This window comes from Microcaecilia unicolor, chromosome 5, assembly GCF_901765095.1.
Source record: "Microcaecilia unicolor chromosome 5, aMicUni1.1, whole genome shotgun sequence".
In the NCBI taxonomy this organism is placed as follows: Eukaryota; Metazoa; Chordata; class Amphibia; order Gymnophiona; family Siphonopidae; genus Microcaecilia; species Microcaecilia unicolor.
This window is the reverse complement of record NC_044035.1, coordinates 9004560-9024596: the sequence shown is the minus strand read 5'-3', so window position 1 is coordinate 9024596 and position 20037 is coordinate 9004560. Positions and strand designations below refer to the sequence as shown.

The 20037-nt window shown below is 45.0% G+C and overlaps 1 protein-coding gene across 1 annotated transcript in view; it reads right to left on the bottom strand.

Moving 5' to 3' along the window:
• Positions 1-20037, bottom strand: part of LOC115471039 (shootin-1-like) — a 162012-nt gene that overhangs the window by 65845 nt on the left and 76130 nt on the right. Inside the window, exons 4-6 of the mRNA XM_030204707.1 lie at positions 11663-11757; positions 7171-7339; positions 1090-1187 (exon numbers count right to left, since the gene is read on the bottom strand). Coding sequence (XP_030060567.1) covers positions 1090-1187; positions 7171-7339; positions 11663-11757 — 362 coding nt within the window. The remainder of the gene's footprint in view (positions 1-1089; positions 1188-7170; positions 7340-11662; positions 11758-20037) is intronic.

The window sequence follows — 20037 nt, the reverse complement described above, 5'->3', positions numbered from 1 at the left end:
TGTTGGGACCCTGCTTTTATTTATTTATTATAAGGATTTATTTACTGCCTTTTTGAAGGAATTCATTCAAGGCGGTGTACAGTAAGAATAGATCAAACATGAGCAATAGGCAATTACAGCAGTAAAAATATTCAAGTAACAATACAAAATATGGCATGGTATACTACTTGCAATGACCACACAATACGTAATAGAACATTATAACTGGTAGTGAAGGGTAGGGCAAAGTTGTAAAATATAGATGAGTAAGAAAGTAGGAAGAATTTGAAAGTAAGGTGATTGATCTGAAGAAAGTTGCACGTGAGGTCGGAGAGATGGTTAAATATTATCTCAGTTAGGCTAGGAGTGGATAAACATGTCCCGCTGCAGTATGTGCAGCCCGAGTCAATCCTTATGTGTGTGAGTGAGGTTTTGTGGAATAAGTATGCTAGCAATGGCTTCCCTTATTTATTCCTTATTTTGACTTTTAGCATATTACTAATGCTTCGCTGAACACTAAACACCCTAAAAGCTTCACATACGGCTTCTAAGATTTAAAGAACTGAGAGAATGAGTGAAGTTGGATTTGTTTTTCTTAGAGACCTGCACATATATATTCCAAAGAAATGAAATGCTAAAAGCAAGAATAATTTTTAAATTAAGTAAAGAATGTCACTGTGTGGTACAGTGGCATAGCTATGTGAGACCTGGGGGGCTTGGCCCCCGTAGATTTAGCCCTGGACCCCTCTGCCGACGACCCGCCTGACCCCTCCTCCCGCCGCCAGCCCACCATCGCCTGCCTTTGCAGGATGTCAGAAACAGAAGGAAGCCTTTTGCGAGAAGAAGAGGACCTTGGCTGGCGGGGGTTGGAGTCCCCCGCCAGCAAAGGTAGGCAACGGTGGGTTGGTGGCGGAAGGGGGGGTTGAGAGGGTCGGCGGCAGGGGGGACGGGGGGGGGGGGGGCTAAAATGTGCCCCCTCACCTCGGGTTCTGGACCCCCCTCCTGCCGAAGTCTGGCTACGTCCCTGGTGTGGTGCATGCAAGCAGGATGTAAGTTAGGAGAACGTAGTATTAAGGTAGGAGCATTGCCTTCCATGCTAATGCCACATACCTGATTGATAGCGTCTACCAGCTGGCTCCTCAGATTCTCCACTTCAATGGCCAAGTTCTTCTTTTCCTCTTGAACAGACACAACTTGATCCCGAAGCTCTGCAAGAGGGGAGAAAAAAAAAAAAGGTTTCTATGCTTCGTATTCTCTTCTACAACTGTTAACCCCAAAGCATTAGAAGGAAAGCGTGAAAAGGAAGCGTATCCAGAAAGTATCCCATAATATGCTTAGATTATGTAAGGGAATGCTGCCTACAGGGCTGGGCTTCCAAACTTGTATTGAACTTTATATTCCTTATATAACTTCCCTCTTTATGTGTCTGTTTATATCTATTTCATTGTAAATAAATTCAATCTATATTTGTTTCTTCACCGTAGGCGGCTATCACCTCACGGCACTATGTAAGCCACATTGAGCCTGCAAATAGGTGGGGAAATGTGGGATACAAATGCAACAAATTAAATAAACAAATCTGTGATGACTGCCCTGTTTGAAACGCCAAAATTTCAGTTATGTAAGCCCTCACCTGCGGAATGATTTGCAGCTGGAGTTCAGAGAGATCTCACTACTTGCATTTTCACAAGTTAATTACAATTTTTTAGGTGCAGGGTATATAACAGGCGTCATCTATTATGATGAGCTGAATTTTACTGTGTTGACTAAGATTCAATGAAGAATCCTAAATAGCAACATTCCATGCTACCAGTCCAGGGGACGCAGTGGCTTCCCCCACGTCCATCTCAATAACAGACTATGGACTTTTCCTCCAGGAACCTGTCCAACCCTTTTTTTAAACCCAGATATGCTAAGGTTAGAGAGAGATGCTGGATCTGGGAAGAGGGGGTGAGGAGAGAACGGAGGAAAGCCGGACCTATGGGGGGGGGGGGGAGGTTTACAGAAAAGGAGGGATGCTGGACTTGTGGGGGAGGGAGGGTTCAAAGGCAGGTAGCCCTTACCACTAGGTGGCCCCAGGCTTTTTTGCTGGACACGCTCAATGGTAGCTATGCTCCTGTGTTTAAACCCCTCTCTGTTCTATTTGGTATGATTGTGATTCCTCTCCGACCTTGATTTATTATTATGAACTCTTTTGATCTGTGTGCCAGTAAAGGCAGTATATATCAAGTTTAAATAAAGAATTTTAGCAAAATGGGGTGTGTGGAGGGGAGGGTGGGAGTCCCAGGAGCGTGTTCAGGTCAGAGAAAGATAAGTAAAGGCAAGAATTCCATTTTCAAAATCTCCATGCACACTTTTCTGGCAAAATCCCCCACACAGCAGTTTTTAAATTGGGGCCCCCATACAAAGCTGGCAGATAAATTACATCCAGCATTTAGCCTAAAACAGACAGCTTGAAAAGTGCCCCCCTGAATCTTTAAATGCTCATGTGATCCGGTTTTACATGTGCCCAAGTACGCGGCCTGCATCAAGGTTAGTTTCAAGTTTTCAACATAAGAAGATTTGTTCCTGTTTGCTTCTTAAAAGCAATAATTATGTTTGAAAGACGCGTCCCTTACAAAGAGGAGTCACAGTTCAGTGCTAAGCTCGCTTCTCGCATTCGCACAGCACAGACACTAGAGAATGAATCTTTGTAAGACTTCATATCTCAAAGCAAGAAACAAAGAGGCAGTTCAGGCCTGTAGCAACACAAGGATTCATTTTTAGGACTGTGCTGAGAAAGTGCTGTTATGTACGGCAAGTTTAACAGATATTAAATAATCAGATTGCTCACGGATTAGAATTTGATTTTACCATTCTTAATCTGTGCTCTCCCACCAGACCGAAATCCTTTTAAAGAAACTATTCCAGCCAGCAGTCCTCACCACCCTCGTGTCCTGATTCATCCAGGGATTTCCCCTTCGGCACAGAATAGCAGGAAACGCGTGCTGAGTCAGACTCTAGGATGGTTCTGCTGGTGGCCATGGGATCAGGAGACAAATGTAAGGTGGGGTGGGGGTAGGGCAAGAACATCCATGTATTAATCCCCACCAGTACAGACGCTCACGTCTCAGCGGGGAGGAAAGGTGAAGAAAGTCCAGTGAATGTTGAGGAAGGAAATGGTGAAAAATGCTTTGCTTGTATGAATCCTCACCCTGCTGTGAAAATTTATTTCCATGTGTTTCTAACCCACTCATCAGTGCTGTCTGAGCGAGTACAAATCAGACAACAATTAAATCAATGAAGCAAATCACAATAAGAATTAAGCAAGAAAAATAATAAAATTTGAATACTGTAGAAATTTGTTCTTGAACTTCCTTAAACTTGAAATAATCAAATTCTAAAGGGGTCTGTGCTGGGACCGCTGTTTTTTAAACATATTTATAAATGATCTAAAGATGGGAGTAACTAGTGAGGTAATTAAATTTGCCACCGACACAAAGTTATTCAAAGCTGTTAAATCGCAAGAGGATTCTGAAAAATTACAAGAGGACCTTACGAGACTGCAAGACTAGGCGTCTAAATGGCAGATAACGTTTAATATAGCAAGTGCAAAGTGATGCATGTGGGAAAGAGGAACCCGAATTATAGCTACGCCATGCAAGGTTCCAAGTTAGGAGTCATAGACCAAGAAAGGGATCTAGGTGTCGTCGTTGATGATAACATTGAACCCTTCAGCTCAGTGTGCTGTGGTGGCTAAGAAAGCAAATAGAATGTTAGGTATTATTAGGAAAGGAACGGAAAACAAAAATGAGGATGTTATAATGCCTTTGTATTGCTCCATGGTTCGACTGCACCTTGAATATTGTGTTCAATTCTGGTCGCCACATCTCAAAAAAGATATAGTGGAATTAAAAAAGGTACAGAGAAGGGCGACGAAAATGATACAGGGGATGGGACGACTTCCCTATGAGGAAAAGCTAAAGCGGCTAGGGCTCTTCAGCTTGGAGAAAAGGCGGCTGAGAGGAGATATTATAGAGGTCTATAAAATAATGAGTGGAGTTGAACGGGTAGATGTGAAGCGTCTGCTTACGCTTTCCAAAAATACTAGGACTAGGGGGCATGCGATGAAGCTACAAAGTAGTAAATTTAAAACGAATCTGAGAAAATATTTCTTCACTCAATGTGTAATTAAACTCTGGAATTCGTTTCCAGAGAATATGGTAAAAGCAGTTAACATAGCGGGGGTTTAGAAAAGGTTTGGATAGCTTCTTAAGAGAAAAGTCCATAAGCCATTATTAAAATTTCTAGGATAAGCAGCATAAAATGCATTATACTGTTTTGGGATCTTGCCAGGTACTTGTAACCTGGGTTGGCCACTGTTGGAAACAGGATGATGGGCTTGAAGGACCTTCGGTCTGTCCCAGTATGGTAATATTTATGAAAGATTATGCCAAAGAACCAGTCCAGCTATTGAAAATGCAAAAGCCTTTGTTCTAACTTCACCTATAACTTTCAGCAATGGCTCAGATAATAAGCCCCTTTGGGATGGCTTGACTAGAAGGGTATTGCCATTCTGGGTTTTGAAAGTAACATCCTATCTCCTCTATGTAAACTCATTTCCCCTGGGCTCTTTTTGTCTAGGCTTTCTACAAAATGTTTTCATGTTATGATGGTCAGTGTTTTGGTTCAAGAACTCATACATACATTCATCTCTTATGTGACTGTACAGCACTGCAAATGCCAGCCAGGGGACAGTATTTGATGCTGACATTGTTGTGAATCCACCGCGATCATGAACGTTATGGAAAAGAAGCTTATGTCATCGCTCAGAATAACAAAGGTGGTATGATAAAAATAATCTTATGCTATTAGTTTTTGGCCCAAATATTTCAACTCCTTTAGGCTATCAGCTCTACTGGAGCTGGCCTTTATTTGGTTACTGGGCCATGAGCCTTCCCATTTTTCATTATACACCCTGGCTCATTAGCTACTGCAGACAGTACTGCGTGACACGCTGTTGCATTACTAACAGGAGGGACTCTCTCCAGGTCTTTTTCAAGACCACTCCATTTTCCCTTGTGGAAGCGCACTTACTTTATTACAGATACCATCATTAAGACTCCTGAGGCAGGCCTGTGGCCGAAACACAGATCTGTGTCGAGTCTGTAATAAAATTTGGTTTACACGATCCAGCTATCTCTGAGGTCTTTGGTCCACTTCCCACTTTCTTCTGTGCTCATCTAAGACCAGCCACAGGCCAGAAGCCAGTATACCATACATAGAAACTCCTTTTCCTAACGGATCTTACGTGCTTGACCCACGCTTTGTTAAATTCTGATACAGTCCTCGTTCTCCATGACCTCCACCAGGAGGCCATTCCACGCTTCCACCACCCTTTCCGTGAAAGAGTATTTTCTTAGATTCCTCCTGCGGAATGACAGAGACCGCTTACCAATTTTGTAGCTGTTCTGGACCGACTCCATCCTGTTTACATCTTTCTGTAGGAGTGGTCTCCAGAATTGCACCTACAGAAAGATATAAGCAGGATGGAGTTGGTCCAGAGGGCGGCTAGAAAAGTGGTCTCTATCATAAAACATACAGGGACAGGCTTATGAACCTCGGCATGTATACTCTGAAAGAGAGGCGGGAGAGAGGGGATCTGATAGAGATGTCTAAATACCTCAGTGACATCAACGTACTGGAGGTGAGCCTTTTCCAAATAAAGGAAACCTCTGGAATGAGAGGGCATAGGATCAAGTTAAGAGGAAAAAGGCTTAGGAGGAATCTAAGAAAATACTCCTTCTCGGAACGGGTGGTGGATGCGTGGAATATACCCAAATTCAACTACTAGATGTTGCTGTTAGGCAGTGGCCGAGACATCCGGCAGTGGCCAAGACACCCCCCCCTTCTGTAGCATCTCCAGATGACTCCGAAATCAAACACATATGCACCAGGGGCCAGACCTCACGGTGGGAGGGGCCAGAGCCCGAGGCTGGGAGCACATTTTGAGTGCCGCCCTGACGCCCCCCCCCCACTGCCACGCCTTGCCCCCTCACAAACAATACCTTTGCTGGCGGGGGTCTGCAACCCTTCTTCAGCGCAGTCTACGGCACAGCCTCGTTCGCTGCCTGCCCCCTGCTCTTCTTTCTTCTTGCTCCTCCTGTGCACGCTGACGCTCTTGTGCGTGCTCAGCGTCAGTGTGCACAGGAGGAGCAAGAAGAAAAAAGAGCAGGGGGCAAGCTGCGAACGCGGCTGCGCCAGAGACCGCTGAGCGTCAGTGAGCACAAGAGGAGCAAGAAGAACAGGGGGCAGGCAGCGAACGCGGCTGTGTCGGAGACTGCGCTGAAGAAGGCTTCGGCTGGCGGGAGTTGGGGACCCCTGCCAGCCAAACCCGGGGCCCGGACGAAATTTGCGGGGGCCCAGGCCCCCCTGCCCCCCTGTAGCTACGCCCCTGTTATGCACAATGCAGAGCATGACAACTGAACCACTGGATCGGCACACTAACACAGAGGTTTATTCAGGAACCCAGGCCTGAATAAGCAGCTTGCACAGAGAGTCAGCATACAGGAAAAGACACAGATAACAGCTAACGCTCAAGCGGAAATACATCTCTCTGCCATCTAGTGGCTGGAGCTAATTATTACGTCTCATAGTTCCAAGTTGCACCTGCCAATTTCAAAGCTGGGAGACCCTAAATCCAGGCAACAGTTGCTCATAACTTCCAAGGCTGTGATTCAAGATCTTGAGGCATGAGTATGAATACATTTTTCAGCACTGAGGGAAAGGGAAGGGAAATGGGACTTGATACGCCGCCTTTCTGTGGTATTTTGCAACTACATTCAAAGCGGTTTACATATATACAGGTACTTATTTTGTACCAGGGGCAATTGCAACTCTCCCGCTTTTTAACTAACCCACTGATATTTCAATGACACATTTAACAAAGTTCAGCTTAACCTCTTCTGTTGAGAAATACTGCAGGGTGCATCAAGCAAACCAACCCAGAGAAAAAAAATTCTAAGTCACGCTATGGAGAGTCCCAAGATGTCAGAAATACATCTGTGTCCGTCCTGAACCAAACTGCACGTTTGTGTTTGCATGACTATTGAGCATAGGAACAACCAAACTGTGTTATAGCTCTCAGACCAGGCTACGAACGGGTCAAGGAACGTTCTGGTGTGATGCTGGCAGTGTGAGAGAAAACCCTACCTTTGATCTGTTGCTGACACTGAAGGGAGCTGCACTCGCCCAGGGCTGCCTCGGTTTCGCTGCCTGAGTCGTTGTCGTCAATGTTGATCTCTTCCGTGATGATATCGGGTCCCAGTTTGGCCATATAGAGCATGCTGATTCTTTTCAGCGTCTTGTTCTCCTTGTTAAGCTAAAAAAAACCACAAGATATTAAGCAGATTATCAGATGGGCTCAAGCAGCGCTAAGAAAAGGACGAATGCTGGACACCATGAATACCCCCAGGATGCAGTCAAATTCGGCCTCTGATCAGGAAAAAAGGCAACACATCTGCAGACGGGAGAGTCACACACACCCTATTACGTGATGAAATGCAAAGTCTCTCAAGGGATTGCTTCTGCATGGACAAAAATCACACCAAGCTCAAACTGTTTTAATGCACCTTGTTTCTATCCATTCTTGTAATCTCCTCTACTGACCAACATCCAGCAACTTCTCAAGCAAGATCCTGCATGACATTTATGGGCCTGGAGCTCTGCTGTAACAGAACAATGCCAGTGATTAAGCAACCAGCTCTTTCCACCCACAGAGAAAACTCACTGCCTCCATGAGCTGGGCAACCATCACTGGGCTGGAAAAACACATCACTCCAGTCCAGATTCAGTCTACGCTAAACGTCTCTCCGCCCGCCCCTCCCAGTGCACCCCAGGCCTGGCTTACGGTGACCGTTGCTCTGTCGTCCAGGTGCTTTACAGAAGAGCTGGATGCAGACTGGCCCATCAGGAAGAGCAGCGAACCACCACAATCTCATCTCCTTACGCATGGATGCTCGGACTTTTGGAGATGAAGCAGACTTTGTTTGCACGACAATTGTCATGTCTTAGTTTCTCAGATATGCATGATATGCTGTATATATGAACGTATGGAACAGGGGATCTTTTGTCCTCATATGTTTTTTTTTTTATTATTAGCAGAGGCTCTGTGGGTGGTAGATGGAAACGGGCCAGAACTCTCAAGACTGGCTGAAAAGAGGCAAAGTGTTGCTCCTACTCAGGGAAATATTATTCACTTGACACTACTATGGCTGAACTTCAGCTCAGGCAGCCGGGGCGTAGCAGGGCCATTAACTGTACCGTGCCTGAAATTAGGATGTTCAGACTCAAAGCAGCATGTGTTAATATGGTGGCAGCCTGGATCCTACAGGTTCTGAAGGTTAAAGTAGTAATATTTGTTTTTAGAAATAATTTAAAATCCCAACTTCTCGGCTCCTTCTCGCCGTTTATCCAACAAGAAACTCATGTTCCCAAAGAGATGACGTGGCTTGGACACTGGAAAATTTAAAAAATAAAATTTAAGAGACTTTTTAAAAGGTTTGGACGGCTTCCTAAAGGAAAAGTCCATAGACCATTATTAAATTGGACTTGGGGAAAATCCACTATTTCTGGGATTAGCAGTATAAAATGTTTTGTATATTTTTTGGATCTTGCCGGGTATCTGTGACCTGGATTGGCCACTGTAGGAAACAGGATGCTGGGCTTGATGGACCTTTGGTCTGTCCAAGTATGGAAATACTTATGTACTTGGGATTCTGAATGGAATCTTGCTACTCTTTGAAATTCTGCATGGAATCTTGCTATTCTTTAGAATTCTAGAATCTTGCTGCTCTTTGGGGTTCTACTTGGAATGTTGCTACTCTTTGGGTTTCTGCCAGATATTTGTGACCTGGATTGGCCACTGTTGGAAACAGGTTGCTGGGCTCGATGGACCTTTCGTCTGTCCCAGTGTGGACGTTTTTTCAGCCATAATGGAACAAAACCAAACCGTCCAGGACTAAAACTAAGACATTTTGCGCTAGACCTGTTTTTGTAACGAATAAGACACAAAAAGGTACCCAAAATGACCAGATGACCACTGGGGGGAATCAGGGATGACCTCTCTGTATTCCCTCAGTGGTCACTAATCCTCTCCCACCCCACAAAACTGTGATTTAAAACATTATTTTCCAGCCTCTATGCCAGCCTCACATGTTATACTCAGGTCCATTAGAACAGCATGCAGGTTGCTGCAATAGTCTAGTGGTGGGTGCAGTGCACTGTAGACAGGTGGACCCAGGCCCATACCTCCCCCTACCTGTTACACTTGTGGTGAAACTGTGAACCCTCAAAAACTCACCTAGATACCCATTGTACCCACATATAGGTGTGGTGTACAGTTGGGGGTAATAGGTTTTGTGGGGGAGGGGGGGCTCAACAGACAAGATAAGTGAGCAATGGTGAGATGTGTACCTGGGAGCATGTTTTTTAAGTCCACTAGGGTGCCCCATTTATCTCCTGGGACGTCTGGGGGACCAGTGTAGTAAACATTCTAGCTCCTCCTACATCCCAATGGCTTGATTTTGTGCGTTTTGCACTTGGAGGGTTTTTTTTTTTTCAAAAATGTACCAAAAAACAAAACGCCCAAATCACAAAACCTTGTTCAAAACAGTATTAAAAAAAAAAAAGACGTTTCTTTTTTGAAAATGACCTTCTTTCCTATTCAGATTTTGGCCATTTTTTGCAAAACGTCCAGTCAGACTTTGACTTCATATCGATAATGCCCCTCAGTGTGTGGTTAAGTACCATGCCTCTTCTCCACTCATAACTCGCCTACTTCCTGGCCCCTAACACAGCACGCAGTAAGCGCACTAAGTAGAGGGTGCAACCGTGTCATCGCAGTATGTTATCGCGTTTCAGCAGTAACCGCACAAACCTAATTAAACTGTTAACCGCTTAACACAATTCAGTAAAAGGACCATGATAAAGGAAATCTGTAGTTTCTTCAAAATAGGTTCATGTATCTGCAGTGGAAAAGAACAGTGACCCTTTCTTTGGAACGGGCAACAAGGTGTGATAAAAACACAGGTAGCATTCAAGAAAGGCTGGAGAACTTCCTGGAAGAAAAGGTACACCTGAGGGTAAGCAGCATTAGAATCTACATATGAAGTACATAAGTATTGCCATACTGGGACAGACCGAAGGTCCATCAAGCCCAGCATCCTGTTTCCAACAGTGGCCAATCCAGGTCACAAGTACCTGGCAGAAACCCAAAGAGTAGCAACATTCCATGTAGAACTGCAAAGAGTAGCAAGATTCCAAGTAGAACCCCAAAGAGTAGCAAGATTCTAGAATTCTAAAGAATACCAAGATTCCATGCAGAATTTCAAAGTGTAGCAACATTCCATGTAGAACCCCAAAGAGTCGCAAGATTCCATTCAGAATCCCAAGTACATAAGCATTGCCATACTGGGACAGACCGAAGGTCCATCAAGCCCAGAATCCTGTTTCCAACAGTGGCCAATCCAGGTCACAAGTACCTGGCAAGATCCCAAAACAGTGCAATACATTTTTTCCGCTGCTTATCCTTGACATAAGAAGTGGACTTACCCCGGGAACTAGGACTATACAATTTGAAAGGTCACCACAATCTGATTTTAATTCATTAAGAACAGGTAATTATCATGACTTTTGCTGATGCTGCTTGCATGCTTAGCCCTATAAAAGTGACCTTTCATCAGGGCAAGGTGACCAGGTAGAAGGCAAAACACTTTAATGACCACTTCCAGAAAAAGAAAAGACACGGCCAAATGCGACTTCATGTCAGTCTGATTTTCACAGCCTCCAAAGAAATGCACATTTCTGGAAGCACAGCGCCAGCATGGTTAATGAAATTTGGGTCAAAATTGCTGCAAATCCATTTTCCTGATGAAGTGGCCCGGTTGCAATTTAATGCAACGCCCCCTCCTCCGTCAACTCCCCCCCCAACGTCAACGTAGAGATAAAAGCACTCTTTAATAATAATAATAATGCGCTTCTGATGAGGCAAAATATAGAAAATTACATACTTGGTAAATTCACCAACCCAGAAGCAATCAACAGACCACTGAAGGTCACCTTCCATTTGGCCTCTGCTTGTTTCTATAAAACAATCAAGTGATATGTAATGCTTTCATCCAGTTCCCCGATTCCATACAAACATTCCATTATTCTTTCATGCCACACACACACACACACACACATTAGATAATTCTGGACTGTATACCATTTTGTAAATACATATTAAAGAGGATGGTGTTCAGTAAAGGCTTTCCTTTCATTCTGTGCCTGTCGTCGGACAAAGTAGGGGCAAGAAGTCACCAGTTTTCAACAACCTGTATGCCGTTCCAGCAGCACAAGTGGAAATGCAGAGCTCCTTAAACTAAATTTTTCTTTTATATTTTGAAAGAAGGCAGAAAATAAGGTAAACAAAAACACACACTGGCAAGAAAATCTGCTTCTCTTTCCTCAAACTTTTAAACTCCTCCCTCCCTCCCACCGTTTCTAAAACAAGACTCAATCTCAACACAGAAGGTTTATCAAAAGGTGTTTCCTGGTAACGCAGACGGGAAGGAAATGATTTGGTTTTCATAGTTCCCACACCACAGAATGACATAACGAGGCACCACAGGCTGCAAAGACTTTTTTAAAAATCACTTCATACCTTTGATGCCAAGGCTTCGGCGCTTTCACGGCAAGTTTTTTCTATTTCAAGATGATTCTGCATGAAGCTCACTTCCTCAATGACCATGTGAGATACTGGAAAAAGAAGGTCTGTTTTAATAAGGATTTTTTTTTTTTAAGTCAGTCATCTCTTCCCCTCCCTCAGTCTACTCATCCCACGATTCTATACATAGAGGCCCCCTAGACTATTGAAGTTTTCCAACTCAACATTGGCTAGGTTTGAAATGCTCCTGATAGGACCCAACACTAGGACTTAATGCTATAGGCCAGTGATTCCCAAACCTGGTCCTGGAGGCACCCCAGCCAGTCAGGTTTTCAGGATATTCACTATGAATATTCATGAGAGAGATTTGCATGCAGTGCAAATCTCTCTCATGAATATTCATTGTGGATACCCTAAAAACATGACCGGCTGGGGTGCCTCCAGGACCAGGTTTGGGAATCACTGGCATAAGTGCTGTTAATGTCCTCTGGGGGGGGGGGGGCCCCCCCAACCATCACATTATGGAACCAAATTGTTTTAAAGCTAAAGACTGACTGCTTATCCCTGCTATCGAGCGGGAAAGAGCAGGGTATAAATGCCAGAAATAAATAAATACAGAAATACAAATCTTCCTCCATCACCCAATGAATTGACACTAATAGTTCCCAAGCCTGGTCCTGAAGGCACCCCAGCTGGTCAGGTTTTTATTTATTTATTTGTTGCATTTGTACCCCACATTTTCCCACCTATTTGCAGGCTCAATGTGGCTTACATAATACCGTAAAGGCGTTCGTCAGTTGGTTGATAACAAATACAAGGTTGTATTGTGGTCGAATGAGGTAGATGTTTGTCAGGCACCGTGAAGGTCGAAGGGAATGAAGATTGAATATTGTCCTGTATGATCATTAGTTGTGCTGTGTTGCTGGATGTGGGGATTTACGTTGGATCAGTGGGGTAAGCCTTTTTGAAGAGGTTGGTTTTTAGTGATTTTCTGAAGTTTAGATAGTTATGGATTTCTCTTACAGCTTTTGGGAGTCCATTCCATAGTTGTGCACTTATGTAGGAGAAGCTGGATGCATAAGTTGTTTTGCATTTAAGTCCTTTGCAATTTGGGTAGTGTAAGGTTAGGTATGATCGTGAAGATCTAATTCTGTTTCTGGTTGGTAGGTCTATGAGGTCTGTCATGTATTGTGGATATCCCAGAGAAAGTAATCCACCAAAGGTGGATGAACACTGACTCCCACGCAAATATACGAAGAATAGAAAGAGTGGGAAGTGGACCAATGATTCCAGGGAAACGGGATATAGGTCTACAAGGTACCACTTTATTCGATGACTCGACACAGTACTGTGTTTCGGCCACAGGCCTGCCTCAGGAGTCTAAAACAATACTACACTAGGTTAAAAACATATATACAGTGGAGGAGTGGCCTAGTGGTTAGGGTGGTGGACTTTGGTCCTGAGGAACTGAGTTCGATTCCCACTTCAGGCACAGGCAGCTCCTTGTAACTCTGGGCAAGTCACTTAACCCTCAATTGCCCCATGTAAGCCTCATTGAGCCTGCCATGAGTGGGAGAGCGAGGGGTACAAATGTAAAAAAAAAAAAAATATATATATATATATATATATATATATATATATATATATATATATATATAAATCAAGATAAACCTGACTGGCTGGGGTGCCTCCAGGACCAGGTTTGGGAACCAGGGCTATAGGCGTTCAAATGGAGAAGTACACTTTTGAAATACAACAGCAGTAACTCCCAGTTACCCCCCCCCCCCCCCTCAACAACTGGTAAAAGTGATTATACAGCAACTCCCTGATAGGTCAATTATCACTTGACAGTGTGAACTTTAATGTAAATAAAAGCTTGGTCATGAGAATGTGTATAGTGTGGTTTCACCAATGGCAACAGAACTAATTCTAAAGATCTCTTTAAAAATAACGAGTTATCACCTTAAGAATTACGAATACTTCAAGCTAATTGATTTCACGCCTGTGCGGTCTGACTTTTACTCATTAATCCATACACACCACCATTTTTGGAGATTTTTTTGAAATATAGAAAATGAAAGTACATAAAGAACATACTCTGTCCATGCGCTAAAAACATTTTGCATGAATTACAAAAATGAAAAAGATTCTTATCCCATCAGAGTCCAAATTTTGCAATTTACTGCCTCAGAAGATATATCCTTCCATCTCAACTCTCCATTGCACCCACTTCTCCTGCAACCACTGGGCACTGACCCAGCCTATCTGTACAATTGGTCAATAATGTCTAATCACAGTTTTTGAGATAGGGCCAGTGGTGATCCTTGGTCGGCTGCCACCCGGTGCAGCGGCATCCCCCCTCCGGCGTATGACCAAAGCTCCCCCCTGGGTGCAGCACGACAACCCCCCCCCCCCCCAGTGCATTACCCCTCCCCCCCCGGCGCATACTTACCTGCTGGGAGCAGCCGCGCGGCTGTCGGCTCCGCTGGTTCCCTGCTCCGTCTGCACTGGAACAGGAAGTAACCTGTTCCAGGGCAGAGGGAGCAGGGAACCAGTGGAGCCGACAGCCACGTGGCTGCAGGGCCGCCGAGAGGGGGGGCAAAATTCCCCGGGCCCTGGCCTCCAAGGGGGGCCCGGCACCAGGGTCAGACCGCCGGCGCTGCAGTCCCCGGTCTCATCCGCCTGCCTCCTCGGCTCCGGGCCCCCTTCATTCAAAGCAGCAGTCATAGATCGCGTCTCTTCTGGCCTTCCTTCTGTGTCCCGCCCTTGCGGAAACCGGAAGTTACATAGAGACGCGGGCGGGACACAGGGAGGGAAGGCCAGAAGAGACGCGATCTGTGACTGCCGCTTTGAATGAAGGGGGCCCGGAGCCGTGGAGGCAGGCAGATGAGACTGCAGCAACGGGGGGGCGGCAGCGATGGGGGGGCGGCAGCGGTGGGGGGGGGGGGGTGTAGGCGGGGCAGCATTGCCCCGGGCCCGGCCTAGTCTCTCGGCAGCCCTGCATGGCTGCTCCCTGCACCCCTCCAGCAGTGCACCCAGGGCGGACCACCCCCACCACCCTGCCCTCAGTACACCACTGGGTAGGGCCCCTAAGTGCACTACACATTATTCTATAAGGGAATATATAGGTGCTATAGTACGTAATTGCATGAGGTGTACATGTGGGCGGAGCACAGCAGGGCATGGGCGTGCCTCCAACTTAGACAACACCGTAAATTATGTGATTTGCATGGCACACCCATTTACCCCTCTCATCGACCCTAAATATAGACACCCCAAACCAACTGGGACACTCAGAAGCCAATACAGTTGTTCCCTGCATACCACTGAGGTGCCCTGTGACAGAAATACCTCCAGAGTGGTGATAGTCAAATGCCATTCGTGTAACTTAGCAGTTGAATTTAGGGAAGCAATTTTGATGACCTAAATTAAACTGATTAGCTGAACCATTGGCAGCTGAATATTACTAGCTATCTATAGAGTTGGGAAAATGAAAAGGTGCTGTGTAAGAACTTTAAGCAGCACTATTCAGATAAAACCACTAAAAATTCACAGATAGGGCACATATATGTTTAGCATCTACTGCTAGGGAGTCACAAAAGAGAGGGTAAAACAGAACAAAAAAGAAACAACACTGGGCCTTCAAGGTTGAGATAATCGATGCCCTTTTAATTATGGAAATGACCTGACAGGGGCCGTGTTTCAGCGTATAAACGCCTGCCTCAGGGGTCAGAAAATCCTAGTTATGGTTTTCAAAGAAATATAGCATTGACCAAACGGTCAAGATGTAGTGCCTCTAACGTAGGAAGAGTCGTCGTGCTCCAAAAAACACTGTCGGTACAGAAATGCACACTGCAAAGGAGTCTAATGGATGTTTTGAAGCAGAGGCGTAGCTACGGGGGGGACCAGGAGGGCCTGGGCCCCCACAAATTATGTCCGGGCTCCTGGTTTGGCTGGCGCTTTCTTCAGCGCCGTCTCCGGCACAGCCGCGTTCCTGCCCTGCTGTTCTTGCTCCTCCTGTCCTGTGCACGCTGACGCTCCTTTACGTGAATCTGAGAAGGAGCGTCAGCGTGCACAGGACAGGAGGAGCAAGACAAGCAGGGCAGGAACAAGGCTGCACCAGAGACGGCACTGAAGGAAGGCTTCAGCTGGTGGGGGTTGGGGACCCCCGTCAGCAAAGGTATTTGCTAGGCACGAGGCGGTGGCGGCGGGGGAAGGTGAGGCGAAGCAAGGCGTGGCGGTGGGGGGGGGGGTGGCAGCGGGGCACCACTCAAAATGTGCCACCAACCTCGGGCTCTGGCCCCCTCCCACCGTAAGGTCTGGCTACACCCCTGTTTTGAAGTGATTGCAGCTTTTTCATTTGAGAGCAGGGGCAGTTTAAATAGATGATATTGCAGTAGTCTAGTCTTGTCATTAAAAGGGAAAGAATAAGGGAATTAAAAAGTATTGCGATACAGATAATCCTGCTTTTTCTTTATTAGAAAATTGGAATAACATCAGTACTACCGTTTTAGACGAATTAACCTCATTGAAAATTAAAAGTTTAACATCAAAGAAGTCCAAACCGTGGTTTGAAGAGGTTATTTTACAGCAAAAACATCTTTGCAGGTGTTTAGAAAGAGAATGGCACAAAGACAAACTTTGGGAATCTAGGATGAAGTGGAGAAGAGCTGTTACAATGTATAAAACACTTTTAAAGGATAAGAGGAAAGAGCATTATTTTAAAGAAATTGGAGTCACCATTATTAATTCCAAAAAAAACCGTTTAGCTTGGTAAAATTCTACAAAGACCCTAAGGCTATTATTCAATCTTCTGCTTCGACACCATCTGCAAGTGAGCTGGCCAAATATTTTAAGGGTAAGGTTCAAAAATTCAATCAAGAATTAATTAGAGAAACTTTTTCATTCGAATTAGATAAGCCCAGTAATGAGGGAGTTCTATCAGATTGAATTTGGGATGTTTTTAGATTACCAACTTTAAAAGAGATTAGTATTCTCTTTAACAGATACAATTCAGTCATCTGCATTTTGGACTGTTGCCTGGATTATTTGTTAAAGACTGCTCCTCCTTTTTTTTCTGGAAGCCTTAGGGTATAGATTTCTGATATGTTAGTACATGGAAGCTTTCGATAATCTGGCTGCAGGATAATTTTGACTCCTATCCCAAAGAACCCTAAGTTAGGACTTCAAGATGTCACAAATTTTATACCTGTGGCATCCATTCCCTTATTTATAAAAATCTTGGAAGGATACATATCTACTCAGTTACAACTATATTTGTAGATGCATGGCCTATTACATTTTTCACAGTTGGGGTTTCGTGGACAGTACAGTCCTGAAACAATTATTGGGACACTATGGGCAGCGGAAAGATCGCTGCTGAGTTGAGGGCACAGGGCAATCCTATCACAGTTTGATTTGTCCTGTGTCTTCGACTTAGTAGACTATGACATGTTGTTGTACGTTCTCAGTACGTTTGCAGTAGGAAGTAGTGTATTGGATTGGTTTGGAGGTTTCTTGCGGAATTGTTCCTATTGTGTTCGATATAATAATACTAAGTCCAATTTTTGGAAAGCAAATTGTGGGGTCTCACAAAGGTCTCCATTGTCCCCTTCACTATTTAATGTCCTGAAGAGTTCTTTCGGACATTATTTAAGTCAAGCAGAGTTTAAGTCTTTCAGTTATGCTGATGATATTTCTGTATTGATACTCCAGCTACAAAGTCAACAGAGGTAATACCTAAAGAGGTAGCTGATTGTATTGAGATACTAGAATTATGGATAAGATCTCATCGCTTAAAACTGGAACTCAAGACCAAGCAAGGCTGGAACCCAGAGTTGCAAAGGCACCGGAAAAGGGTCTGGGCTTCAGTGAAATATGCCCATACCCTTGATGTCACTATGGATGCGCCCCTAGAGGTTCCCACCACTAGCCCAATAAATTAAGGGCTGAGATGCTCAGCTGATGGGGGGGGGGGGGGGGCTGCTGTCCCACAGCGGTCCTGAACAGAGCAGGAAGCCTCAGACCAAAGAAGTCACAGTAAGATTGTGACAGCACACCCTCTTCAAAGGCCCCTCCTACATCTGATCCTGGGTTTGGGCTTGTGAGGAAACAGGCAGTGGAATCTTCAGAGGAGGACAGGAGCATGAATTAGACTTCAAGGTTCCCGAGAATTGTCCTCTGGACCAAAGCCCTTCCAGGCAATAAGGTACTGCAACTTGCCTTGTACCCTTTAAGAATCCAATATATCCTGAACCTTGTACTCCTTCTCTGGGTCTGTCTGAACTGGTAGTGGGGTGGGAAAGGCTTTCTCAATATTAATGGTTTCAGCAGTGATACACGAAAGGTGTTGTGAACCTGTAAGCTAACTAGAAGCCTTAGAGTCTTAACTGGTAGGTAACAGGTCCAATCTGGCAAGTCACTGGGTATGGCCCTATGAAACAAGGGCGAATTGGGTTAAAGGTATTTTAAGACACAAGTTTTATGTGGAAAGCCATACCATGTCCCCTATCCGGAAGTGAGGCACCAGGCATCTTTTTTGTCACTTTGTTGCTTGCTTCGCTGGGTAGTATGAAGTAAGATGTCCATGGTGGTCTTCCAGATCTAGGAAAATGAAGTGATAATTTCCTCAACAGTGGTGATCTCTGGGGCCAGTGGCACAGGCATGGTTAACTACAGATGCTGTCCATGGATGACCCAAAAGGGAGAGGCCCTGGTGGATGCACTGGCATGGTAGTTATGACAAAACTCTGTCCATGGTAGTAATTGAGCCCAGTCGTCTTGAGAAACAGAAACGTAGGCTTGCATGAAGGTCTTCAGATGCCGATTGATCCTTTCCATTTGCCCATTCATCTGAGGAGGATACCCCTGATGAGAAATTCAGTTTTTCTTGTAGTGAGCGATTAAGACTTCATCAGAATTTGAAGGTGAATAGCACCCCTCTGTCTGAAACGATGGATACGGGCAAGCCGTACAGCAGGAAGATCTCTTTGAGAAACAGCTGGGCTAACATGGGTGCAGTTGGTAATCCAGCAAGTGGCACGAAATGGGTCATTTCGAGAAATGGTTCACCACCACCCAAATGGTAGTGTGACCGTTTGAGAGGGGAAGAGCCATAATAAAGTCCATAGTAATGTGTGTCCATGGTTTTGGGGGAAAGGAACTGGTAGCAGAAGACCCCAAAGACAGGCATGAGAGGACTTCTAGCAGGCACACACAGGAGCAAAGAACAAAAGCACAAGAAGCCTTCAAGACAGGGGTTGTCAACTCAAATTTATTGAACAGACCCAACGCAGTATGTGTTTCGGCAAATTTGACTGCATCAGGGGTCATATAGGTACTTGCAGGGCTAGGCATAATGCTCGTTTTCCTCCTACACACCCCTTGCCAGAACATGGTGGCTAGGTTCTCGTTATTCCATTCCAGTTCAGCCACTAAAGTCCAGCACTGAATGGCATAATCTCTGATGGTCTGGGATCCCTGTCGTAGGTTCAATAGCTACATGGCCTCTGAAGTAGCCTTGCCAAACTCCTCAAAGATCCTGTGAAAGTGGATCAGAAACTCTGCCAGGTTATTCAGTATAGGCTCATTTCTCTCCCAGATAGGAGAGGCCCAGGCACGGGCAGGACCAGTAAGAAGGGAAATGATATAAGCCACCTTGGCCCTATCAGACAAAGTCTCTAGCTTGTAATTCACATACAATCTGACATTGATTTAGAAATCCCTGCCATGTTTTGGGGTTCCCATCAAATTGAGGAGGTGGAGCAATGCAGATTACTACTAACAGGGAGAGAGTCCGGTCTAGGTTCTGCAACAGGGGGCAAGGCTGCTGCTGGAGCTGAATCTGACCCTTGAATATTGTCCATCCAATATTTCAGCCATTTGAACAGACTTGGATAGTTGCTGTAGCTGAAGTGCAAGCTGTTTTATCAACTGTAAGGCTAGTGACTCTATTGAGCTCAGGCCTTTGCAAGCTGTTATGCTCGGAGTTAGTGAGCCCTTGGCCCACAGTCGTTGGCCTGACAGGTCACCTCTAAGTCCAAAGCAACAGAGATAAAGCAGGACCTCAACAGCTAGGTGAGGACCAGTTCTGCAAGGACTCTTGTGCAGCACACCTAACTGTAAGTAATTTCTCCTTTGTTTCATTTTGCATTAAAGAAGATTTTGGTTCAAGAGTTCCCAGTCTTCACAGTGATGTTCTATACTCTGGTTATCTGCCTGCTAATCCCCGAGTAGGGAGAGCATATCAGGAGAGCAGAACAGTCTCCGAGAAAGATTCTGGAACAGGCTGCCTAGAATGGAAGTTCAAGTAGCCTCTTTTGAGGCCTATTTTCTCATGACACAGAGGTGCCTATCCTGCTTATAATCAAAAG